At 43.1% G+C, this 27,379-nt stretch overlaps 1 protein-coding gene across 18 annotated transcripts in view; it reads left to right on the forward strand.

Moving 5' to 3' along the window:
- The window catches only part of PKP4 (plakophilin 4), a 246,108-nt gene extending 228,019 nt beyond the window's left edge, over positions 1 to 18,089 (forward strand). For 13 of the 18 annotated variants that reach the window (XM_043487418.1, XM_043487421.1, XM_043487423.1 and 10 more), the window contains 8 exons: positions 108 to 281; positions 3,271 to 3,421; positions 6,546 to 6,741; positions 10,651 to 10,735; positions 10,859 to 10,976; positions 13,416 to 13,544; positions 15,239 to 15,312; positions 17,076 to 18,089. In XM_043487418.1, coding sequence (XP_043343353.1) covers positions 108 to 281; positions 3,271 to 3,421; positions 6,546 to 6,741; positions 10,651 to 10,735; positions 10,859 to 10,976; positions 13,416 to 13,544; positions 15,239 to 15,312; positions 17,076 to 17,324 — 1,176 coding nt within the window. In that variant the 3' untranslated portion in view covers positions 17,325 to 18,089. The remainder of the gene's footprint in view (positions 1 to 107; positions 282 to 3,270; positions 3,422 to 6,545; positions 6,742 to 10,650; positions 10,736 to 10,858; positions 10,977 to 13,415; positions 13,545 to 15,238; positions 15,313 to 17,075) is intronic. The other 5 variants (XM_043487428.1, XM_043487429.1, XM_043487427.1 and 2 more) reach the window with 2 other exon arrangements.
- Positions 18,090 to 27,379: the final 9,290 nt, after the last annotated feature.

Consider the following 27,379-nt stretch of genomic DNA (forward strand, 5'->3'; position numbering starts at 1 on the left):
TCAGCTTTTCTGCATAACTCTAGCTGAGTCCAGCAGAAAGGAACGTTTTCAAATGTTGAATACTGTATTCACTTTGCCTCCACCAGTGCATGCTCTTTGTCTTTCAGTGGGATGGAGTTGGTCCTATCCCAGGACTGTCGAAGTCCCCCAAAGGCGTTGAGATGCTGTGGCACCCATCAGTGGTAAAACCATATCTGACCCTCCTAGCAGAAAGTTCCAACCCAGCCACCTTGGAAGGCTCTGCCGGATCACTCCAGAACCTCTCTGCTGGAAACTGGAAGGTAGGGTGTCCTCTGCTCATCCACACCTCCATGCAGTCACACCAACCATGGTCAATGGAAAGGGATGAACGAAGGTGTTTAGGACTTAGTAAAGGGTAGGAGGAAAGAAGTGAGGAGACTGCAGTTGGCTCAGGGGATCCAAGGATGAATATGAGATAGCCCTTCCCCATGAGAAACTGAAGGCAAAAGAGAAAAACGGACATACTGAGTAAGTGTTGTATAGACTCCATGGTCTTGGAAGAGGACCTCTAACCCAGCCTGCTGAGGGAAAGGCAAGGAAGGAGGGACTCCAGGAGGTAGGGAAGAGTTCCTGGGGGGATGGTGCTGCCCAAGTGGAACCTTTAAGAATGAGCAGATGAAGCCCGCACGGTGTGAGGTTGGGTGCAGAGGGAGCTTTCCAGATAAAGGGACAAGAGGGGACAAGAGCCCTCACAGTGAGGACATCATGGGCGGAGGCTACAGGCTGGTGGCTGAGATGTGCAGGGGGACGAAGAGTGCCCATGGTGGAACTGGCCCTCGTAACCAGGCCTGACGGCCAAGCTTCAGGAGCTAAAACCTGACCTTCAGACCAGAGGGGCCACTGAAAGGGTTTAAGCAGACAGGCGACATATACAGATTGATGTGGACACGGTTGGATCCCATCTGCAGCTGCACTGAGAGTGAATTTGAAGTCAAGAGCCATGGAGGCTGGGATTCTGTTGGAGAGCCTGATGAGAGATGCCGAGGGCCTGAATTACAGCTAAGATTGGGCCGTTGTTCCTTTCTAATACTTGCAGTTTCTGCCTCCACTGGTAAACGTGTGACTTCATTAGGAAAATTGAAGGTGATTTCCTACTGTTACCACTATAAGCAAGTTCTCAGAACTTTTTAAATATCATCTGACAATGTCTCAGACAACCCTTGTTTGAAACATTTCAACCTCTAGAAGTTTGCCAACAAGTATGTTTTAGTAGAATTATTATAATGCTTGTTTTTGGTTATTTCCTCCATCACCACCTCCCAAAACAAAAATTGTCTGGGCATTGTTTTTTACCATAAGAGTGAAAAGTATTGCACTGCTAGCATGCAACCAGCTGTTCTAATGCTTATATATAAATAATTAGGCCTGATGCTAAGCCACTGTGGTTTTTTTGTTATTGTTCTTGATGTGTGTATAACTGAGTCACTTTGCTGTACGGCAGAGATTGGCACAACATTGTAAATCAACTATTTATTAATTAAAAACATTAAAAGTGCTAATAGTATCTAAGTACTGACTCTGGAGCCAGACCCCTGACTTTGAATCCTGCCCTACCTCCCTTACTAACTGGAGGCCTCAGATCTTCCTGTCCTCAGGTTCATCATCTATAAAATGGAAATAATACCCACCTCATTATGTGGTTTTAAGGATTAAATGACATAATAAATGTGGAGGACCGTGGACGGTACCCAGCACATAAGTATTCATAAATATTTATGTTGGTGATATGGTGCTCACCTCCAGCATCTTATGACCTGAGAATCATATGGTGATTTTAAAGAAGACAGTAATTAAAATAGATATGATTTGAGTTGTAGAACTTTATTTTCTGGGAGCTTTAGTGAATAGAAGTTAAATGGCAGTGTCATTTAAAATGTAAATATTATATGGAAGTGATTTCAAAGGTATCTAAAATAGTAAATCAAAATATTGGACTCTCATTAAGAAAACAAGATAGTCATGGTGAGAGATATGAGCAAGTCAGAAGCTGTTTTGGGAGTGGTAATGGTGGTAACGTTCTGAAAGGGAGGCACTTGAGGTAAACTGAGCCAGTTGTCTCCAAGACAGGCAGGCATTGGTTCTGTCCTTGCAGGTTTCAGAGGGAGAAGTTGCCAAAGCTACCCAAGTCCTTTACCCAATAGCAAGTTGTGTATTATGTCTCCCCTGCAGATTTAATTTGATTTAGAAAACAGGAGTATTGACTTCACTTGAAGAAAGTTAATAGGATCTTTGAAATGCATCTTTTCCTTTTATTTATGTTTTTAAAAAGTCCATTTTGTTGATATTAAAGATGTGTCAGTTACATATTTTCATGTTCAAAATAATACAAAGGGCTGGCAGATCTTTGTCCTTGTGTCTTGACCACAGCAGGAAAGTATTAAGATGTTTTATGAGCAACATTTTTCAATTATCCTAAATTTTAAAAGATAGTTTGTATTGGTAAAAATGTCAGTGAAAGCTCAAAACAAGATTAAAGACCCATTTTCAAATGTTACTTTTTCTGTTTGTTTGTTTCCTTGATGACTTCGTGTTCATTTCCAATTCATGTGGTGCCCAAACTGACTCACTGTACAGATTTGCCTCTTAATCACGAAAGAAGTTTTTGACTGTGGATTTTAAAAAAGCAGCAGCAGCAGCTAACTAATCTTGAATGATAAAGTATTTTGCACACAGATATACTTACTTTTTCACCAGTGTGTATGAATTATGATGCTCAGTGTTCCTGGAGAGTTCCTTTTCTTCCAAGGCAAGGGCTTTTTTTCCCAAGCAATTTCTTTGAAGGGTTACTAAACTGTAAATATTGTTGCAGAGAATACAGAGGAAGGATGACTGGATGGAGACAGGTTCTCCTTTAATGTGCACTGATCAGTTACCAGCTCTGCCATCCTATTTATAGCCTCTGGACCTGGCATGGGGCCAACTGCAGAGAAGACACGCCATCCGTCCTTAATCATGTTTATGTAGCTGAAGTAGAAAGTAATCACTGCCTTCTCTTTTCTGCACAAAAATATCTGCCAGATGGTGGTTTGAGGTTTTCAGGCTTTGGGATTTCTTTTTAAATCAGTCATCCTAGCTTATCTTTTTCCCAAACTGGTTTTCTCTTGACTGGCATCACAGATTTAATATCCAGTTGGAAAGAAAACATTTAATCTATTAGTTCATCTTTTGAAAACATCTTTCTTAGGTGACAATAATGCCTGAGAGTTGCCCTCTGTTTTATATTGCTTATTACCTTGTTTTGTTTCCTAGTTTGCAGCATATATCCGAGCGGCCGTCCGCAAAGAAAAAGGGCTCCCCATCCTTGTAGAGCTTCTGAGAATGGATAACGATAGAGTTGTTTCTTCTGTGGCAACTGCCTTGAGGAATATGGCCCTAGATGTTCGCAACAAGGAGCTCATAGGTATGTTCTGGTGACCTGATGAACTCTAAAGAGAAATGACAGCATTTATAAAGCTCTTCTTTTGATTTATAAAAATATGACATTTAAATGACTAGCAGCTGAGTCCTGGTCCCTGGTTTCTTAGTGTATTTTGTATGCTTCTGTCTGTCCTTTCTGACCACTCCTTTTCAGCGAGAGGCAGGCTTATTAATTAAACATTGATCCGGAAGGTAAGTGTTCAGAAAAGCTAGCAATTTCAGTCATATATTACAAAGCTACTTGATAGATTTGGTGTGACTGTTTCCCAAGAGAGATTCATTTCTTAAACAATAAAAAAAGGTTTGACTCTCACTTTTCTGTTTTTTGAGACTTAACATCTGCTAATTCACCAATACTAACATGTTCTAAATTTTAAAAAGAAATCACATGAATGTTTTGTAGCTTTTCCTTCTCAGATCTGTGTAAGTGCGCACACCAAAACAGAGCCACTGCCCCAAGGCCTGACCCTAGGGCAGGGTCAGGATGAGGGAAAGGCAAATGAGGCACATAGGGCACAAAATTCTAGGAGGCATTCACCCTTAAGTCAATTCAAATGTGGCTAGCACTTGCATGAACTTGAGAATGAGCTCCTCTTCAAAGTTCTGCGCTCTTGGCAGCTTACCTTGCTTGCCTCCTAGGGATGGCCACATCCCAAGCAGAGTATGGCATACAGAAAAGATCAGAGACCCTCCAGCAGACCGCAGGTTAAACCCTGGATCCACTGCTCACTGGCTGTGTAACCTGGGGTGTCCTGCATTGAGCCCACCAGGCTCTGTTCCTTCATCTCAATTGAAAACTCCTCTTTGGTTTCCATCTCTGAAAGGAAGCTGCCCATGCCAGCTCTCCTCACAATGGACTTGCTGTGAAAATGCAAGCTCCACGCCAGACCCATAGCTGGTGACGGGTCAGGGGAGGAGGAGGAGAAATTAGACAAGACCTTATGTGGATTAGTGAGTGTATATTGAACTCATTAAAATACCCCTGCCATGAGAGATAGGGAAAGAGGAAAGGAACAGGGGCCAGAAGGTTTGCCTTACAGAGTGACCGTGAGAATTCTCTATGGCCCCTCGAACAGTGCCAAACAGCAGTGCTATTTTAAGTCATTGCCTGGATTATCCTGTTCTTAAAACACCATTCCTCCATGGAGCCAAACTGTACCTCACAGAGGGGAAAGGAGCTTCTTCCACAGCCTGTTCATACTCCAACTCGTGCCTGATTCCAGTAGATGTGTTTATAGCTCTTAGTTCCCACATTTCCTTGAGAGAAATCCTCTAGGTCCCTAAAGAGAGATTTTTTAAGTTATTTCTGTTACATCTATATTATTTGAATGTATAGTTTGGGAGTTCTTACTGCTAAAAAACAAAGGGTTGGCCACAGATGCCTTGCGGCCTATCATTCCACACATGGAGGAGACAGGGGGAGAACAGAGGGTGCCGGCCAGCTCCGTGAGCGCCGAGACCTGTGGGGAGAACCAGTGTGCATTCCGGGGCCTGGCCTTCTCTCAGTGCCTCCCTGTGTTTTTGTGAGTTCCTCACCCGCTTTCAAACTTCAGTGAGCATTTTCTGCCTCCACTGATGAGCTCTATTTTACCCAGCGTTATTTACTCAGGAGTCACTTTTTCTTGTTTCCCCATGAAGATCCCTTCCTTCCTAGGCATTCTGAGCCCCTCCCAGATTCAGTATCTGACTCTGATTTACCCAGCATTTCTGTTTCTGAGAACCACTCCCTTCACTCTTTCCTCACGTCCAGCACTAGCAGTGGACTCTGTCTCCAGAGACATTTCTTCACGAGGAAACACAGTTTTGTGAGCTCACAAAAGTTCCTGCATATTCACCTGAGTCTGACCAAGCCAGCTGTCTGGGCCGCAAGCTGTGAGAGAACTGCTCGGGTTGCTCACAGATGGAGGGAGCAGCCTTCTCCCAAACTTCCAGAGTGCAGTTTAAAACTTAGCAAAATGACAGATTACATGTTGCGGACCTTCTGGTCATTCACAAGTATTCACAATCACAAGTGCTAACTTATCATCTTTTCCTAAAAACCATATTTATCTTTTGGCTTAACATGTCATCACTGTTTTTCCACTCTTGGTAACAATATTCTCTATGAGTAAAGCTCAAGTCTTCCCTTGACATGCTGTAAATTATGGCACTTGTATTCAGGCCCTGTCTTCTGTTGCTTACCACTGTATATAAATAGGTCTTCAATAAAAATCCCATTTAGCATCCACTCAATTATTAGCATAAGGGAAGAAAAAAATTAAGAAAATATTTACTTGCACTTTAGTTAATTTCTTTTGTCTCTGATGCAGTTATTCCAGTTTGTCAGTCAGTAATTGAAATGGGAAAAGCTCAAGATAATTCCATTGTGGAGAAGAGTAAGGGAAATTGAGGGTCTGTAAGGAAATGCTTCAGGAGCGAGGGGGCTCCCCTGTCTTGTCCTATTGGGAACTTTATTATTATATCACTCCTGAGACATACAGCATACTCATAATATTCATACCAGAATTGTACTTGTGTCTTCTTTGAAAGAAACAAACACATTGTTATTGATGTCAGATGTCAGACCAACTGATGTAAACCCTCAACTTGATGAAAATATGTAACTACCCAGTTCAAATGTTTAGATCGAGAAAGATGTCATGGAAAGTATTTTTGGTAGCCTTACTTGGTCAGCTTAAAACTTATTCAAAGAAAAGTTTTTAAAAGCTTTAAGAGGAAGTTGTAGTTGTGATGCATAGGAATTGAATGGAGAACAGTATTTACTATCATCATTCCTTTATTCTCACTGTTCATGAAAATAGTGGAAACTAAAGCAAAATGATTTAGTATACCAGTTTTATACCCTGATTTACACTTTCTTTTAGCACTTTGCAGTAAAGTTTTATAAACCCATCATTTCCCCAAGTGGCCTGGCTGTGATGTTAACCTGCCCCTTACAGTTAAAATGTTTGTCATTTCCTTCTTCACTGTGGATTTTTTTTCTTTCCTGTTATTGTCTCTTTTGAGGCTTTATCTTAAAGAGACCACGCAGTCACAGTTTTTCAATAACAATAATAACAAAACCAGGTCCCTTCCAGAATTGGAATGAACCCTTTTGTCCTGGGCAGGGAAATATGCCATGCGAGACCTGGTCAACCGGCTCCCAGGAGGCACCGGCCCCAGCGTGCTGTCGGATGAGACCGTGGCGGCCATCTGCTGCGCCCTACACGAGGTCACCAGCAAGAACATGGAGAACGCCAAGGCACTGGCTGATTCGGGAGGCATAGAGAAGCTGGTGAACATCACCAAGGGCAGAGGAGACAGGCAAGTCTGCTGCAAGGGGATGCCCGCCCTAGGCCCTCATTCTTGGGTTGGCCCTGGGCCAAGGGCTTTGGTCAAGGATATATTTCCTGTTGAGAGAGATTTATTTCTTCACTTTTTACATGCCAATAAGCTAAGCAGTTAAAACCTATTTTGCTGGGAGAAGTATTTGTGGTCATGGGGCCCCTTTTCTGTTCTTTATTTTCTTGGAGCATCCCTTAGCCCTACAGTTGTCCTGTCTCTAAAGCCGCATGTGGTCATTCTGCCTCCTGGGAGAATCAGACGTGTCATGGGGAGGAAAACCTGAAGACCTACCTCCCTCGGGCATTTGGCTCTGCTCCAGGCTCTGGGGCCTGTTCTGCAAGAACTTCTTCCTAAATCCTCAGTTCTGGGATTATTTGCTCCCACAAAGTACTAAAATCACCACGTGCAGCAGAGCCTACGTGTGGCCTCAGGATAAGCCCTGGGCTTGGATCATATGTCACTTCTGGGTGACACCCAGGTAATGAAGCATTAGAAGGATTGGTGACAAAAATTAGCTTCTTGTCACAGAGCCATAGCGCTGACTACGAATTTGCCTTAGTACTAGATCAGAGAATCCTTCAAGGAAGTGGAAAGTGTAGGACACACAGGATGGTACCTCCACTTCAGTTGTAAAATCCCCCGCCGCCCCAAATCTCCTCCTGTAGGGCAGAGGCTTCCCTGGTTTATTTATGGCCTCTCTGGCATCTAACGCCACCAGTATAGCAGGCGCTTCGTATTTTTATTCACTGCTGCATCCTCAGTGTCTAGAACAAAGTCTGGCCCCCAATTCATAAACACTTATTAGCTGGCTGAGCATCAGTGCTAGAAGTCACATTGTATATACTTTTGAAACAGTTTGTTGATAAAATAAAAGAATAATGTAGCAAAGCATAGTCTCTACAGAAAGCACAGCTATCAACATTATCCACGTTTCCTTTTAGTCCTTTTTTTCTTATGTGTGTATCTTTTTTATCTCATTAGTATTAAGTACACACACACTCCTTTTTATTTCAAAGGAAATGAAACATTACAGAAAAAGCTAAGGTCCTGTTCCACTAACTCCCCTTCTCTCCCATCTTCCATAAGAGTAACCAAAATCACATTTTGTGCTCTTAAAATTTTGTGAGGTAGCCATTATTTGTGAAAGGCATAAGAGCAGACTACAGAAATGCTGAAACAGTGCCAAAATGTTTGTATATTTTTTAAAAGTCTAATTTTTTTATTCAAAACAAGAGATTCAGAGAGTCCTAGATCAAATCAAGTTTTCTTCTGAACATAAACTTACTTTCCTTTCAATTCATTCACCAAGCATCTGTCTCCTGCCTCCCTGCCATGTGCTACAGCGGTGTGCAGGTCACACCTCCCCACAGGCAGCTTACGTTCCCTGGGCAGAGCAGACGAGGTTCCAGTGGAGTGAGCAGCACACTTAGCCTGTGGATGGGGCTGAGTGTGTGGCAAGTAATAAAATCAGGGATAGTTATAGGGCTCGCCAGGGTGAGGAGGGGGTGTCACACTTTTAGACACAGTCATCGGGAAGACCTCAAGAAGATGGTGCTTCTTGAGCACAGACCTGAGGAGGGAGGGAAGAGCATCTGGGGGCAAAGGGAACAAGTGGAAGTGCCCAGAGATGGAAGAGCACCTGTGTGTGTGATGAAGGGCAGGAAGTCAGAGGGGCTACACCAGAGCAAGCAGCAGGGAAGGGGGGGGGGGGGACGGTAACCAGGAGTATAGGAGCCTGTGGATCAGTGTCAGAGGACTCTGACCTTTACTCTGAGCAAAACTGGGAGCTACTGGAGAGTGTACAGCAGAGGAGAGACATGATCTGATGTCCCTGAAAGTAATCAGAGTGACTCCACAGCCTCTTCTCCCCTGACTCCTAATGAGACGAACGGTGACAGGACTTGAGGTGGAGAAGAAGTGGTTGATCCTGACATGTTGGAAAATAGAATCAGTGAATGGGATTTACTGAAGGACTAGATGAGCAGCAGGAAAGAAGGAAAGTGTCAGGGATGACTCTGAGGTCTTTGGCAGAAGAGACCATGGGATGAAATTGCCACTTAACCGACATGGGACAGCTGGCAGGAGCAGCAGGTTTTCAGGGAGGACCAGAGTTTGGGATGTGATACACTTGCGATTGCTATTAGATGTCCACATGAGGGTCTGGTCAGGAGTGGAATATACTCCAGTCAAGTTCAAGATAGAGGTCCAGGCCACGGATCAATTTGAGAGTCATAGGGTGTAGATGGCATATTTAGAGAAGAGAAGTGGGATGAGATCAACAAGAGATGTAGATAGAGAAGAGAGTAGGCCTGAGGGCTCTGGTGTCCCTCACGGTTTGAGGTCAAGGAGATATGAGGAACCAGCAGTGAGCCCGAGAAAGGGTAGCCAGACCATTCAGAAGAGACCCAGCCACACCTGGTGCCTTGCAAGCCACATGCAGAAAGTGTTTTGAAGGTGAGCGCATATCACATGTGCTGCTCAGCCAGGTAGGACTAGGATTGGGATGTGCCCAGTTGAACAATATTGAGGAGAAGATGGGATGAGAGAAATTAGAGATGAGACTGCGTAGTTGCATCCAGGAATGGTACTGCAAAGGGAGAGCAGAGGACCTTCCTTGCTTTCTCAGGAGTCAGGTTTCTGCTCGAGAACCTGTCTCTAAAAATATGTGGCCTAGCTGTTGGTGTTAAGGTGTGCACCTAGCACGCCCCTGCTGTCAGGTTTGTGGAGGAGTCCTTGGAGGTCTGAGGTCTGCCTTTCCTGACCTGATCCCAGCTGCCCAGCATTTAAAGATGGAAAACAATAGCAGCAGCAATAGCTGCTGTGTGAGACCCTGGCTGAGAGCGGGTGGCTGTGAGGTGTGGAGACCTTGCAGGACCATCACTGGTGTCTGAAATTTCCTATGCATTCTCTTCTTTAGGGTATTCCTTGCTCTATTGTCTGCTTTGGAAATTTTAAATTTAAAAAGTCTTAGAGTGGTTGGGTCTGACCCAGATTTTCCCTTGACTCACCTCTGGGAACTGAGATTGTGAGGCCCCTGCACTTGCCTACGCGCCACCCCCCTGCTGAAGCCTCAGAATCATCACAGCGCAGATTCTGTTGTGATGGACTGGATGGAGGAGGTGCCACCAGCCTGCTCACCTCTCTTCTTCCCCCATGTCCTGAGGGTTTAGTTGGGAAGATAAGGAATGGAAGAGGACATCAGTTCAAATCTTCAATATCAAAATGAAGTCTGAGGACAGAGGTGTTCCATTCTCCTCAGGGCCCCTGAAGTACCCTCACGAGGTGCTCTGAAGGCCTTCGCTGAGGCAGGAAGCTGCATTCCCGCTTCCCTTCATGGTGAGGCCGCTGACTGAGAGGACCAACTCCTGAGGTGAACTGCCTGGACTTGTGGTCAGTGGCACTCAAATACAGCACCGACATTCAACAGACAGTCTTCAGAGAGGGGAGGCAGTAACTGACATTATTTTCCAAGGCAACTATGAGAGCTCACAGACACATGTGTTTACAAAGAGGTATACATGATAGGAAAGTTATAAGAAGGCCTAATAATGGTTCAGCGGATATTTCAGTCAACTTGGCAGGGTCCTCAGCCCCTTGGGATGTGTGGTCACGGTCAGCAGTCATGGGCTCATTCCAACCACAGCTTCTGACCACACAGCCGAATGCCTGGGAGCCTTCATTTGTTCCCTGCCACATCTGGCCAGCCCTGAACTTGACAGACTCCCAGGGGCCCCTCACACCTTGGTGGTGGTTGCTAGCAGCAGCCTCCTCCCTGCCAGGATCCTTGGAGAGGGGGCCTCCTGGCCACCACTTTGCTGCCAGAGTCTTCTCAAGTGGAGCCTGGAGCGGTGCTGCCCACGTTCATTAACATGCCTCCTCTTTCCCTAGATCATCTCTGAAAGTGGTGAAGGCAGCAGCCCAGGTCTTGAATACATTATGGCAATATCGGGACCTCCGGAGCATTTATAAAAAGGTAACTTACGAGAATAGCTCTAGTATAATTAGCATTCATCAGAGCGCACAGTCGTGATCATTTATTATCATGAAATGTCATTTTTCATTTTGAGAGGTTTCTTTTTCTCTTTTAACTCCACAGGATGGGTGGAATCAGAACCATTTTATTACACCTGTGTCAACGTTGGAGCGAGACCGGTTCAAATCACATCCTTCCTTGTCTACCACCAACCAACAAATGTCACCCGTCATTCAGTCAGGTCAGTGGGTAAATGCCCCTCCTAGGTGATAGCGTGTGACAGAACGTTATTTCCCATCCGGAGAAGATTGAGCATGCACGCTGAAGTCTGTCACTTCCAAACAGTGAGGGAAGGAGAGTTTGCTTTTCAAACTGTGAAAGCCTTATTCAGGAATTACATGTTATTGTAAACAGCAGGCCCACTCTCCTCCTTCCGTTTTAAAGGTTTATGCAAGTTTACACCAACTAGGGTGCACAAAAGTGGCCCAGCCTCCTCTGTTACCCCAGGCTTCTGCTTCACTAGGTTTGCCAAGGGGCCTGGGAACCTGCACTTCATAAACTGACCTGGTGACGCGGATATAGGAGAGTGGAGGAACACACTTTGAGAACCACTAGCTTGTGCCTAAAAATGGTTGCCTTTGTCTGCCTGCTGGCCGTAAGTCTGAAATCTCTTCCAAAGTGATTTTTTTACGTTTCTTGATGAAAACTCTTATTAGAGTCCTTTAGACCCTGGGAGAGCCATGATCTCCCCCTGCACCTTACTTCTCACAAGTTAAACCTCTGTCTGCTGGCTGCACCCAGACCCCAGCATCCACAGCTCATGGGCAGGCCTTGTAGGTGGCTTTATAGGGATTCCCTATGATTTGTAAGTTGGGAGTCTTGGCAACCATGCTACCTACTTATTAGTGGTATTTAATTTGGTAGAAAGAATGTTTTGAGACTCAATGTAATTTTTTTTTTTACATGTAAGAACAGAATATTGCCACCAAGTTGATTCAGTCCTGTAAATTTAATTCTTAACTAAATGAAACAGGAAAAGTAATAAACATCTTTTATTTGGCTTTAAATCTCCCCTTCTGACATATAAATATTATCTGTTGTATTCAATTGTGTTCCTGCTGGCAGTCTTATTTCTCTTGTGGACAAATGTGGCCAAAAAGACTAATATACGACTGCGGGTTCTTGTCGCGTAATTAGATGTCTTCACTTATACCAGGAATTTTTAAAAATTATCTCCGCCTACTGCAGTGATATATATTTATATCTTAGTTTTTAAATTATGAGTGGTTTTCCTTCAAAAAGACCTCTGCTTGGGTTTTGACACATTCTTGCTGGGCTCCGAGGTATAGCCTGAGGCCGTCCTGCTTTATAAAAATGCTCAGGATTCTTTAGGGAACTTGGAAAGTGTGGTGCCAGGACAAGTGGGAGAGCTGGCTGCTTAACGAAAGGCATGTGTCCAGGCAAAAAAGTAACTTCAGACAAATTAGGACGTAGTCGGTAAGCAATGAACTCATTTTGAGAACTCAAATAACCACGCTGGACAGTGCTGACGAGCCCCATCCAAGTTCCGAGGTCCCTTTCTGGGTTCCATTTGAAGGTGGGATATAATTCACACTTGTTTCTCCAGTTATTCTGAGGGCTGATCATCCATCCCTCAGGGCTAGTGTGATATCTGCTTATGGGCACATCTCATATCTTGCTGACATGTTGATAATAGTGAGGCAGGTGGGGACGTCTACCTACCTTCTAGAAAGTAGGATGAGAAGCACATAGACACTGCCCATGCTCAAAATATTTTCTAGGGAAGATATTTTGCTATCAGTCTTCCTCTGAAAGCATCGATGCATGCAAAACCACCAGTGGCAGGTCTGGGGGCTGCTGCTCTCTAGTGGATCCAGTGAATAAGTGACCACTCTTAATTGTAAGACACTTCAATACAAGTAAGATGATTCCTTAATGAGAAAAAGAAGATGTGCAGTGTTTTCCTTCTGTGCGAAAATGTCCCACAGGATACCTAAGGGTAGATACGTTGTTAATGAAATGTTTGGCTCCAGCTGGATAAAAAAGCTGAACCTTTGTGAAGCTGGGCTTCTCAGCATCCTGAGCTTTTTGATGAGCAGGGCTTACTGAGCTTATAATTTCCCTGACAGCTGATCACCATAAAAGGCATTATAAATTTCATGGGCTGGGCACTCTTATTCAAACACATTTAGAGATGCAGATATTTTTGAAATCATCAGAAATCAAAACATGCCATAAAACATCTATTTACTGAAGAGCTATACATTAAGGATAATAGATGGGTGTGTCACGAGCGGCTGAACTGAGATCATAAAACAGCAAACGTAACTCTTGCATTAGTCTCAAAGGCCTAAGCAGGTCATTGAGACCTGCCATCTCGGTGGGGAAACTGCACGACCCCTGTACCGCACTGGGCTCCCCAGCAATCTCCGGGGTTGACAGCACTGATCATCACAGTGGCCAGTCTACAGGCCACCATCCAGGGACCCGGAGTTGGCTGCCCTCCAGCTCTTAGCATCTCTAAGAGCTGACTTTAGTGCTGGCCACGTCTAATTATTGACCTTTGTTCTTCCAGAAAGGACTTCCTAGAGACACTGACAGTCTGATTTCTCTTTTCTTCTCCTCTCTCTCCCAATCCTCCTTTCACCTGTCCCTTCAGTCGGCAGCACCTCTTCCTCACCAGCACTGTTAGGAGTCAGAGACCCTCGCTCTGAATACGATAGGACCCAGCCACCTATGCAGTATTACAGTAGCCAAGGGGATGCCACACACAGAGGCCTGTACCCTGGTAAGATGCCAGTCGGGTGTGTGATAGAGTATCTCGAAAAGCCGCGTGTCCCCAGGCACTTGAACGGCAGCCTGGGAGGTAACCTCTGCCTGCCTTGAGATGGTCCCCCAGCAGCAAACCATGGTCCACTCTCTCCATCTCCTTCCTGCTTCAGGGGCTGTTGCCTTTCCCACTTGTTTTAAGTAAAACAAGCAGAGGCAATGGTCTGCTGACCACAAATGAAAAGAGCACTGTATCCAAGTGAGAAAGCATTTCCGGCTCCCCTGCAGCGCAGGCCCTTTGTCCTGCCCCCTCCCCACTCCCCTGTGTGTTCCAGAAACCTGTGCTCTGTGACATTTGGCAGGGCCAATCTCCTGGACCGATTCATACATTCAAACCTGCGGATGGGGGTCAATTCCATTTGCATTTTCGTGGAAAAGTTTGAATGAATAACAAAATATATAATGTGATTCTCCTCAGAGTGATTATTTATTTTTTAAGAATAACAAAAGTGATGTTGCACAGTATTATTTTTATGTCCTATTCAGAAAGCCGTGCATATAATTTATTTAAAGAATGCCAACCTGAAGGGTTAACCACGATTTCATATTATCTCCATTCTCAGCTATCTTGCAAATTGAAACTACTCGGGAGGTTTCAAAAAGGGGGGGAACCCTCCTTTCTCAAAAAAAGGAAAAAAACTATTTCTTAAAAAGAAATAAAAGCTGGTGGCAATTTAACAACTGCTGGGGGAGCAGTCTCAGTTGTGCTGTTGTCTTTAAAATTGTGATTCCACAGGACTATTTACTAATCGACTGTTGTTACTATGGCAATTAATAGCTCAGAAAATTGCAGATGCTACATTTCAAACACCAAGCTCTTTGCAGAGGAAATGCACATACCAACTGAAGTGCATTGTTGCTTCAGGTTTGCAGCAGCCCGCTTTATTTTAAAGATCGCCTCCTTAGCATGCGCGCCCTTCTGTATCTTCTTTGCTTGCTTCAATAAACTAATTTGCCTCAAATATGTTTCATTTTCCTCATTAAAATAAAAATCTTTGCTAGCCTTAACAATACTAGAAGGGTAACCAGTGACATCATCAGAGTCTACTGTGGACTCTTGAAGACAGCTATCTGGTTACCAGGTTCTTTTTAAGACATACTCAAATATGGCAGACACAAGACTGTGCCTCCAGGTGGCCAGCCTTTTAGAACACAGGCTGTGCCTGCTCCTTGCAGGACCTGGGATTTTGAATCAAGGCTGTTCTGAGGGCATGGAGCTTGTTCTGCTGTTTCCCTTCCCCCATCTGAGGGGTGGGGGCAAAACTCAAGAGCCCTGGAAAAGCCATGTTCCTGGGCTCCGGGGGGAGGTCTGCTGTTCAGAAAGCCAGCCAGCGGACATCTGCACAGGTGGGAAGAGCTCCCCATAGTGACCACAGGTTGAGAAGGAATCCTTTTTGGATCTGTGCATTGGCATTGCTTTTTGGTGAAACACACAGCCTCTTTTTGCCATATTCATTAGCCCCTGAGAGCCCTGGGTTAGGCAGCAAGCAGGCTTGATCCGGGGCACCCAGGCTGCTAACCGTCTGGGGCTGTGCCATGCCCGGAAGGCAGGGCCTGTCGGGCACACCACCAGCCCTAGCCCTGGAAGTCCATATGACCTAATGGACCGGATAATGAGCACTAGTTTTAATTTCATAAAATATTTTCTTACAGGCTCCAGCAAACCTTCACCAATTTACATCAGTTCCTATTCCTCACCAGCAAGAGAACAAAATAGACGGCTACAGGTGAATTTGCAATACCATTTTTACAGAAGGCCGATTAGCAGGGATCAACACAGTAAGGGGTCCGCACCGGTTGACATACCTGAGCTGGGCCCACGGCGGGGCCGGGGAGCTGTCCCAGGGGATCTCTGTTCCTTGGAAGCTCATCCGTGGTTTAATCAAATCACTTCTGCAGTAGCCTCTTGTCCTTGCATATCCAAATTGGTAACCCCATGCCACTGATGGCAACCAGCTGAGAAGTCTTTAACTCCTGTTCTTTGCCCAACAGTTTCCTTTTCCCACTTTTTTTTTTTTTTAAATCTCTGAAATCTCTTCTGTTCTCTGGGTGGGGAAAGATCAGTAAGCACACTTCGTCCTCTCAACTCATTGTTCTCTTTTTTGTATCTCCGTCTCTTTCTCCATCTTCATGGCTCCCTCTGATTCGGGCCTCCATGGTTTGAAGACACTTGAGTCATAGGCTCAGAGGTCACAATGGACTCAGCCCTACAGGGGTAGACCCCACTCCTCAGCAGAAAGGGGACTAGTGATTGTAACATTTAATCTCTGCTTTCATGGGGGCCTAAAATTCATTTTGGTCCTGTCTGATGCCATGTCCACCAGGGTCACCTGATCTCTCCTCTTACCTTCCATTAACACAGCAGTTGGGGATTTCCCAAACAAGCCTGTAAGCTGTCCTGCAGATAAGGATGCTCTCAGACCTCCTTCCATATCTTTTCTCTGTAGATGGAAGAAGAACCTCTCAAGTTACTCATAATCTCTGCTATAGTTTTTTCGTCAGGAGAAATATCCTCAGAATCATCACTCTTAAGTTAAAAAGCAAATTTAGCTCTGAAATCCTTATAATATTAGAATGCCTTTAGTTCTAGAATATGGTGTTGATCCCTATGTGGTAAATTTGTAACATCTTGCTACAGGCAGGGCAGGGTGGAATTGGGGCATAATCAGGAGGAAAGACCAACATTAGAACCATTACACTTTTTCTCCAAACATGTGAAGAAATGATGATGAAGTCAGAGAGAGACAGCACAGAAGGAAATGAGGGCAGGCTGCAGGTGCCCACCTGTGTTTCACTTTGCTTCCTTATAGATGAAGTTAGTATCAGCCCTGGCTTGGGGAAAGTCTGTTCCTTTTGAATTGTATTTGCTCACATATCTCTTCTAATTTTACTGCTCTCCTGCCGGAGATTGCTTATTCGTTTAAAAGCACAGCAGGGTTTCCAAAGTGTGACTTGTTCACTGGACTACATATTTCTTTTAAAACTGAGGGATGGACTCAATCTTCATCTCTGAGATAAATGTTTTCAAAGATGGTTCTGCAATTACACAGCAATCCGAAGCCCCAAAATCCAGCCTTTTAACTGGGTTCTTGATATGCTAATTGTACCCCTGTGTCAAAGCAAAAATAAAGGCCATCTTTCAACGGGCATGCCCAGGTCACAGGTCACAGGCTCTTCCAGAGCAGAGCACAGAACTTGGCCTCTAGGAAGGAGGGAGGTAGCAGGGACTATCTGGGGTTCTCTCAAGTCACTGACTTCTAGGAGTCATAGGATAGGACTTGAACCAACTGCCAGCTCACCTGTAAACAATTTAAAATCCTTCCAGTCCACTAGTAAACATACAGTGTGCACCAGGTAAACGTTCAATGATAAGTTCACAAACACTGAATATTGCTTTAAAAATATAAAGCAGGAAGCCCACATTAATTTTCCTTAAACATGTACTTCCAAAAATTGCCTTGATTTATTTGCTTTCTCATTTTGCCAACAGCATCAACAGCTGTATTATAGTCAAGATGACTCCAACAGAAAGAACTTTGATGCATACAGATTGTATTTGCAGTCTCCTCATAGCTATGAAGATCCTTATTTTGATGACCGAGTTCACTTTCCAGCTTCTACTGATTATTCGACACAGTATGGACTGAAATCAACCACAAATTACGTGGACTTTTATTCCACTAAACGACCTTCTTACAGAGCAGAACAGTACCCAGGGTCCCCAGACTCGTGGGTGTAGCATCCTGATGCTCCAGAGAGAAACTCTTTCTTTCTAACTTTGTTTGGATTGAGATGAGAAGTCCGTCTTGCTGATTTGCTGATGAAATGTGAAAGTGACATGGAAGGAATGAGTGAAGAGCATTTTCTTTTTTTCTTTTTTGAGGAATTTTCAGGGAAGTGAGGCAACCTTCGGGAGAAAGGACTTTCTAAGCTATACTTAGGTGTTAGATCTAATTACTTGTAGATTCTATAGTCTGGTGAAGGTGTGGGCGATGTGATGAGAGGTTTGAGAAATGGGTGAAATGAGATGGGGGATGTGTAGGTCAAATCAAATTAAAAATGATTTTTTTAATGTGAATAAGTTATGTTCTGATAGTTTGTACAGAAAAGAAAAATAAATAAAATGGATGCCCTTCGTGTTTTATTGCTATTACTAACTGTCAAGATTGTATGCTATTATGTCTTGTAAATTCCTTTTGTTGATGTAAATATGGAAATGCCACATTGGTTAAGTGCCATCACTTGTAACGCAGTATGTCATCTGAAAAGAGATTTGAAGAAACTGACAGCTTAAAAAACAAACGGGAAACCCAAGGAATTGTTAGCAGTTAAAAACAAACTACAACATCCTTTGTTTTCAAAATGAGTAGTGTACCTTTGAAGCACAAAGTCCAGTCTGGTATAGCAGCGCCATGCCCATTCCCCGCCTCTTTCCTAGGACACTTCACTGCCATTTTCTATGCACATGAAAGAAAAATAAATGTGGAAATTTCATCCTTGGAAATTTGTTCCCTGTTCTTTTTGTTTTTTGGTTTTTTTTCTGTGTATGACACAGAAAAGTAGGTGAATCTCATTGCATATAGGAAACAGCTTAAATATATCCATCTATTTTGGACTTTTCCTAGTTCCATACAGTTAATATACTTTGCGGAATGGACTGTTCCACAGAATAACACTGTGAACTTTCCTCCTCTTTATCTATCTTAGTGTTTTTATTTCTTGTGATCTGTTTTTAATCTAATGCCCATTATCATTTTATCATGTTTTTTTTCCAGGCTGCTGTATATTTAACACCACTTTTCACCGAAGAGAAATTACATCTGGCAGCCTGGCCCTAACTAAAGTGGCAGACTCCTTTTGGCATCATTTTAAGAACTCCATAACTGCGTAAGAACAGTGGTCGGGCACTTATTGGTTGACAGCAATGTAATAAGCTGAAACAAATTCTAAATAATCATTTTGCTGAGTAATCCCTTGAGACAGAATAATTCCTGGCTTAGAGACAGGGTAGGGAAGCCCCACCATGCATGGCAGGCAGGGGTCCTCATAATACCAAGCTGCATACCTTCCTAGCCCTTCTCCATCCCTGAAGACCCAAAGTCTGAGAACTTCCCAGGTCTTGTGGTTTCCACCCTGGGTCTTACATGGAAAACAACACATACAGCAAGTCAAACCCAGTGGAATTCACTCAGCTCAGTATATCCTGCAAATGTAATTATAAAAAAGAAAGACCTAGTCTAAACTGTGTGTTTAAATTTGTGAGTATACAGAGAGAGTTCAAAGAGGAAAGTGCTTTCTCTCCCTTGCTGAATGGACTACAGCTCAAGAATGAGGCTCCAAAGTGAAATGGAAATACAGGAATAAGCAAAAAGCTCCCTCACATCCAGCCTCCCATGAGGCAGTAGTGGTAAAGAACCCAACCTGCCAATGCAGGAGACGTAAAAGACATGGGTTTGATCACTGGGTCAGGAAGTTTTGAAATGCTGCCTGTCAGATGGGGGTCCTGGTTCACCAAGCTACCCCAAAGATTTCAAAAATCCATGGACAGAGGAGCCTGGTGGGCTAATCCATGGGGTTGCAAAGAGTCAGACACTACTGAGCACAAGCATCTCATCCTCTTCCTCATGTCCACCAGTGGCAAACCTTTCCGAAGTGCAGGCTTTCTGAAATGACACCTGAGCCAGTTCCCACAGTCAGACTGCCCAGCTGCTCCCATCCTCACGTGCCCTGGAAACCACCCTCTTTCTATGGCAGAAGCTGCCAGATTTCCCCCAGGGAGCTGGCCTCAGGACTTTGGAGATGTCTGGTGTCTGTGTGAGTTTTGAATCACTGTCTTCACTGAACCTGCTTTCCATGCATCTGGCTTAAAGGCCCTCCCCCAGGGAGTCAGGAGTAAAGGACTGTAACTGGCCTGAGCTCACTGACAGTGGCTGCTGCTTTTAGTGACTTCATCAACATTTGGGGTTGCTTGGTGAACCAGGACCCCCATCTGACAGGCAGCATTTCAAAAACTGATCCAAATTTAGGTTGCAAAGAATTCACGTGGGTCTCCAGCCAGACTTTGTAATGGGGCCAGAAAGAAGCCTGTGGGTGAGAACTGGGCAGAAGATCAGGTGCCTTCTCAGGCTCCTACCTGATAACTGAGGAAAAAAGAACCTGCAGATGCAGCCTGAAAGACTGAGCCCCACTCTTCAAGATATGGAAATAGAAAAGCTTTGCTGAAACTAACTTGACTTTCTGTTGCTGCCCCCAAAATGTCAAGCAGAACTCAGACCTCCTGAAGAGAGCTATGCTTCCACTCAACCATAGTCAGCATACTGCCCCGCTCCCAAGTCCTGGAGAATCAGGCGTACTGAGCCTGTGTCGGTGAGCTAGACCCGTGCATCTCCACCCTGACCACACATTAGAGGCCCCCCCCAACACTGACCAGTGGCAACCTCAGGAGCTGGGGTTCAGGCATGTGTTCTTGAGAAGCTCCCTGGCTGATTGCAGCGTGTGGTCAAGCCACTTGACCTGCACACCATTCCCCTCACCAGTTTCCTGCCCTGGAACCTGAAAATGTAGCAGTTGGAATTAGGGTTGGGGAGAGCTTGCCTGGAAGATAGTGATAAAGATTTGGAGTGTTAAAATGGAGATTTTTATTTTTTTAAATTATGAAAGTATGATGACACATTTACAGGAGACTTGGAAAATATAGAGCAAAGTTACATATAGTTCCACTATGAAAGTGAAAGTGCTATTGCCTCAGACGTGTCCGACTCTTTGCAACCCCATGGACTATAGCCCACCAGGCTCCTCTGTCCATGGAATTCACCAGGCAAGAATAGTGGAGTGCCATTCCCTTCTCCAGGGGGTCTTCCCAAACCAGGGATCAAACCTGGGTCTCCCATATTGCAGGCAGGTTCTTTATCATCTGAGCTACAGGGAAGCCATATTATAATTATTTTTTAAGTAGCTAAGATTTTTAGTTGGAGTTTCAATATCAAATTCTCAAAAATTAATGGAATGAATGTACAGAAGAGTAGAAGGATATAGTAGACCTGAAAACCACTGTGAACCAATTCAACATAATTAAGTTTTATATAATTTTCACACAAGAGTAGGATACAAATACTATTCAAGTTCCCATAGACTATAAACTAGGAGACACTGGAACATACCCAGGGACATAAAGCAAAGGTGCAAAAATTTCATGGTCTCAAGGTTAAAATTGAGATCTTTAAAATGTCAGAAATGAAAAAAAAAATTTTTTTTTTAAATGTCAGAAATGAGGTTTTTCTTCTTGCCAGTGTACATATCTTTTGCCCATGCATACTTCTTAAAAAGTTATGAAAGCCCGTGGGTGTTTCATGAGTATGAAAAATGAAGACCTCACGTAACTCCTCCAGTCATTAATCCCTGGCCAGTGTTTGGTTACCCACATGATTGCTGACTCTCACAGTGAAACACCACCAATGCACATTATCCAGCACTCGAGATGCGCTCCTAGTATCACAGACATCATTCAGCCCTCAGCCAAATGGATGAAGCCTGTACTAACAGCTCATTTTACAGATCCAGAAGCAAACTGGGTGAGTGGCCAAGATGACACAATGAGTGGCCAAGACAAGGTAAGTTAGCACCACAGTCTACCTTAACTACAGTGCTAGTATTTCTTTAATTGAGTAATTTGAGCTTCAACTGAACTGTTTTCCTGAGAATTTTTCTTCAGTCTTAAATTTGCCGAAGGGAACTTAATCACACAGGGTAAAGGAAGATCTGTCATCACTTACCATAAATAAAAGGCAAGCATAAAAAATGAACATTTAACTATTAAACATACAAATATCCATGTACCACCAAAATTCACTGTCTTCCACCATTGGTGTTACATGAACCAGTCATTTTTGGAAACATGAGTCCTGATTATTCATTCTGATGTCTGTGATAATATCAGTTGGGCTGAGAACTCCCCTTAAAAGAACTTTGTAAACCATGTCTATGAACACAGGCCCATTAAAACAACTCTCTTATTTTGGAGCCTCAGCAGTGCCTTTGGAGGAACATGTTATCTAAAGACACTGGATGGTTTTACTTCCATGATCACACCAGATTATGAAGAAAAGAAACTTGCAAATTTGGCCATTACTTCTCACTTAGATTTTTTTTAATTGTTTATAACAGCATTATTCATAATAGCCAAAAACTGTAAACAATCCAAATCTCCAACAGAATAGATGAACAAATTGGAATACCCTTGTGTAATGGAATACTAGTTAGTAATAAGAATGAGCCACAGATACTCATAATAGCATGGGTGAATCTCAAAATCATGCTCCAAAGAAACCAGACACAAAAGAGTATACATACAGAATGATTCTGTTTTAAGAAGAGGCAAAAATCGTCTATGTTGATAGAAATCAGAACCAGTGTTGCTTATTGGGGTACCAATATCCAAGGGGTATTGACTAGAGAACTTTAGGAGATGCTGGAAATGATCTGTCTCTGTTTGGTGGCTCTTACACAGATGTATGCATTTAGCAAAACTCATCAAAATGTAGACATAAGATCTTACATCTCATCATATGTAAAATTTATTCCAATAAAAAAATCAACACTTAAAAAGTCACAGAAGAAATGAGTGATAGCATTGTCTGAGACTTAGTTTTATAGCCTAGAGTCAAAGTTAATTATTATTACTAGTCTCCTGAGTTGAGAAAAATCCAATTTATAATTTTCAAACCTTATAAAACATCCACTTATAGTAGTTTCTCAGACTAAAGATTTTAGCACAAAATTCTTTGTAGTTATATACACAGTCTATTTAAAAGCTGACAGCTTACTAAAAGTTAAACAGAACTCTAGAAAATTTATATTTGAAAAGTACTACATAGGAGAGTCCTTTTGAATGAGCTGTGATTGGGCTGATTTATGTGTGTGTGGACAAGAAAGTAAGTGGAGAAGTAAAACTCAGGCTCATGTTTAAACATGTTCCCAGGAGAGAGAAGTGTGTCATCCCTTTTATCTAAGGATCCAAAGAGATGTGTAAATAAACACCTCACCCACCTCAGTGCTACCCAAGCTGGAGGAAAGAGTGTGGGAAAGGAGCCCTTTCAGCAAAGTACCAGAGAGGTGTGAGCAGAAAAATAAACAGGTCACTGAAATTAGACATAGAGCAGCTAATGGGATTTTTTTTTTTTAACTCTACAAATGCAGGGCAGACAATTCAAAGAGGATCTTTGCTGTAGGTTAAGGAAATCCTTACTAGAGAGGAAGAAAACAGCCTTAATTAGTGTGCAACTGGCACAGGGTTGAAGGAGAACAAAGGATGCAAGGCATGTTGGGGGATTCTATAGGAAGCTTCCGTCCTGACAGAGAGCTGCCCTCTGTTGACCTATCCAGGTGTTGGCCTGGGCCTCAGAGAACATGGGATGCCACCCATACAAAAACACTTCTCAGCTGTGTGTGTGAATCCTGTCCTGCTTCAGGAGATCGTGACTTTTGACCTCGGCCTCACTGACTTTAGTCAACAAATGAGTCCAAAATGCAGTACTTGGATGCAATATAAAAATGACAGAATAATCTCAGTTCATTTCCAAGGTAAACCACTCAATATCACAGTAATCCAAGTCTATGCCCCGACCAGTAATGCTAAGGAAGCTGAAGTTGAATGTTTCTATGAAGACTTACAAGACCTTCTAGAACTAACACCCCAAAAATATGTCCTTTTCATTATAGAGGACTGGAATGCAAAAGTAGGAAGTCAAGAAATACCTAGAGTAACAGGCAAAATTTGCCTTGGCGTACAGAATGAAGCAGGGCAAAGGCTAATAGAGTTTTGCCAAGAGAATGCACTGGTCATAGCAAACACCCTCTTCCAACAACACAAGAGAAGACTCTACACATGGACATCACCAGATGGTCAACACCAAAATCAGATTGCTTATATTCTTTGCAGCCAAAGATGGAGAAGTTCTATACAGTCAGCAAAAACAAGACTGGGAACAGACTGGCTCAGATTATGAACTCCTTATTGCCAAATTCAGACTTAAATTGAAGAAAGTATGGAAAACCACTAGACCATTCTGGTATGACCTAAATCAAATCCCTTACTATTATACAGTAGAAGTGACAAATAGATTCAAGTGATTAGATCTGATAGAGTGCTGGAAGAATTACGGACAGAGGTTCCTGACATTGTACAGGAGGCAGTGATCAAGACCATCCCCAAGAAAAAGAAATGCAAAAAGGAAAAATGGTTGCCCGAGGAGGGCTTACAAATAGCTGAGAAAAGAAGAGAAGTGAAAGGCAAAGGAGAAAAGGAAAGATATACCCATTTGAATGCAGAGTTCCAAAGAAGAGCAAGGAGAGATAAGAAAGTCTTCCTCAGTGATCAATGCAAAAAAATAGAGGAAAACAATAGAATGGGAAAGATTAGAGATCTCTTCAAGAAAATTAGAGATACCAAAGGAACATTCCATGCAAAGATGGGCATAATAAAGGACAGAAATGGTATGGACCTAACAGAAGCAGAAGATATTAAAAAGAGGTGGCAAGAATACACAGAAGAACAATTCAAAAAAGATCTTCACGACCCAGATAATCATGATGGTGTGATCACTCACCTAGAGCCAGACATCCTGGAATGCGAAGTCAAGTGGGCCTTAGGAAGCATCACTTCAAACAAAGCTAGTGGAGGTGATGGAATTCCAGTTTAGCTATTTCAAATCCTAAAAGATGATGCTGTGAAAGTGCTGCACCAAGTATGCCAGCAAATTTGGAAAACTTAGCAGTGGCCACAGGACTGGAAAAGGTCAGTTTTCATTCCAATCCCAAAGAAAGGCAATGCCAGAGAATTTTCAAACTATTGCACAATTGTACTCATCTCACATGCTAGCAAAGAAATGCTCAAAATTCTCCAAGCCAGGCTTCAACAGTATGTGAACCGTGAACTTCCAGATGTTCAAGCTGGATTTAGAAAAGGCAGAGGAACCAGAGATCAAATTGCCAACATCCATTGGATCAACGAAAAATGAAGAGAGTTCCAGAAAAATATCTACTTCTGCTTTATTGATTACACCAAAGCCTTTGATTGTGTGGATCACAGCAAACTGTGGAAAATTCTTTGAGAGATGGGAATACCAGACCACCTGACTTGCCTCCTGAGAAGTCTGTATACAGGTCAAGAAGCAACAGTTAGAACTGGACATGGAAAAATAGACTGGTTCCAAATCGGGAAAGCAGTACATCAAGGCTGTATATTGTCACCCTGCTGATTTAACTTATATGCAGAGTATATCATGAGAAATGCTGGACTGGATGAAGCACAAGCTGGAATCAAGATTGCCAGAAGAAATATCAGTAACCTTAGATATGCAGATGACACCACGCTGATGGCAGAAAGCAAAGAAGAACTAAAGAACATCTTGATGAAAGTGAAAGAGGAGAGATTAAAAGTTAGCTTAAAACTCAACATTCAGAAAACTAAGATCATGGCATCTGGTCCCTTTACTTCATGGCCTATTTGCCAGATGGGGAAACAGTGGAAACAGTGAGAGACTTTATTTTGGGGGCTCCAAAATCACTGCAGATGGTGACTGCAGCCATGAAATTAAAAGATGCTTGCTCCTTGGAAGAAAAGTTACGACCAATCTAGTCAGCATATTAAAAAGCAGAGACATTTGCCAACAAAGGTCCATCTAGTGAAAGGTATGGCTTTTCCAGTAGTCTTGTATGGATGTGAAAGTTGGACTATAAAGAAAACTTAGCACCAAAGAATTGATGCTTTTGAACTGTGGTGTTGGAGAAGACTCTTGAGAGTCCCTTGGACTACAAGGAGATCCAACCAGTCAATCCTAAATGAAATCTGTCCTGAATATTCTTTGGAAGGACTGATGCTGAAGCTGGAGCTCCAATACTTTGGCTACCTGATGCAAAGAACTGACTCATTTGAAAGGACCCTGATGCTGGGAAAGATTGAAGGTGGGAGGAGAAGGAGACGATGGAGGATGAGATGGTTGGATGGCATCACTGACTCAATGGACATGAGTTTGAGTAAATTCTGGGAGTTGATGATGGACAGGGGGGCCTCATGTGCCACAGTCCTTGGGATCACAAAGATTCAGACACGACTGAGTGACTGAACTGAACTAAACTCACTCACCTTGTGATAGCAGTTGGCTGTTACTCATCTGTGTGATGGCTTGACCTGGCTCACTGTCTTTATGAATGCAGTTATTCAGGACAACCTTTCAAGGCTGCAGACACAAAAAGGAAATTATTAGCAACCAAATTATTACTTGAATTATATCTGTTTTAGTGCTTTTTCCCTGTTTTTATGTCAGCAGCTTCACTGGAAGCAGCTGGCATGTCCCCTAAGTGGCTATTTGTGCCCATTGCCATTGCCTAATTCTGACTTGAAATCACTGAAAAGCATTTTGTGCTGTCATAATTGTTTGCATGAGCTATAATCAGCTCTTTCATTATTAAAGCCCCATCCAATGGATGGGGGGATTTTGACACAGACTTAATGACACAATGGGCTACTTCACCCTCCATTCATGCCCCATTGAGCCCAGAGCTAACCAGTGCATTATCTTGTAAAATAAATTTTTACATCTTATGCTGGATCAAAGGTGTCATTCTGAGATCAGTGGGAAAATATTCAGTTCTTCTTTCAGAAAGCTCCTATTCCTGTTCATTTGCTTCCCAGAAGACAATACCCCTGAAATTTGCCTTTATTTGCTGGTGATGAAATCTAATGCATTTGACTCCAGTGCCTTGGTGAGCTGCCATCCATGGAGTACTAATCTAATAAAATGACTTCGGGGAGGAAAATGCCTTTCCAGAGTCTCTCTTCAGGGTTCTGCAAAATCAGTGGTCATCCCATCCCAATCCTAAGGAACTCTCTTTTCCTTTTCAGGGGTGAGAATGAGTACAGTGAGGTGCGCCCAGCTTCCTGGGGGACTAGGGGGAAAGATTCAGTCCAGATGGGCTCCAGGTTGGAAATGAGCACAATAGGAGGAGATCTGCCCATTATGTTATAAAAATGGTCATGCACTGAGGAATGCACTTCAAGCCTTTACAAACTATTTTGTGAAGACAAACCAGGAAGCACATTCTACAGCTGAATGATTAAAATATTTACAGATCCACCAACATCACTGCAATCATGGTTGGCCTCAGTGACCAGAAGTCTCCTTGTTGTCTCTAAAGCGTGATCTAGAGATAATGGTGTGTTTATTTCACAGTAATCAGTTTGCAAATAATTAGGTTCCTCCTTATTTCACTTTTATTGCTTGTAGCCTACTTATAAATTGCTTCTTTGGTAATTAACACTACTATGGAGAAAAGCTATCAAAGGAAAGGTGAGGTGATACTGGAAATTATCAAGTCTGTCACTATATAACATCTTAATTAGAGAAAATTTGGCCCAACACCACCTGGGACTACTAATGCTATCCTCTGAGGCCACATCACTGAGTTGTGGTAGTGGCATAATTATAATCAGCTGATAATAACAAATCTCCCAAAGTTGTGACTTCAACAAGAAGAGTTATAGAAGGTCTTAGATTTTTTTTACCCTCACATACTGAGATTCATAAAGAAAGGCAGACCAATGCTAGTATGGTGGTTCTTCAATGTCCCCAGGGAATCAGGCTCCATCCTAATCAGGTATGGCCCTCATCTTCATGGTTTCCCAGCTGGCTGCTGGAGCTCCAGCCATCACATTCTCATTCTTCAACAAAAAGAGGCCTTCATTCCTCAACTCAATTTGCAGGGAATGTGGAACCAGTCATTTGAATCAGCCTCTTA

The sequence above is a fragment of the Cervus canadensis genome, chromosome 15 (assembly GCF_019320065.1).
Source record: "Cervus canadensis isolate Bull #8, Minnesota chromosome 15, ASM1932006v1, whole genome shotgun sequence".
NCBI classification, from domain to species: domain Eukaryota; kingdom Metazoa; phylum Chordata; class Mammalia; order Artiodactyla; family Cervidae; genus Cervus; species Cervus canadensis.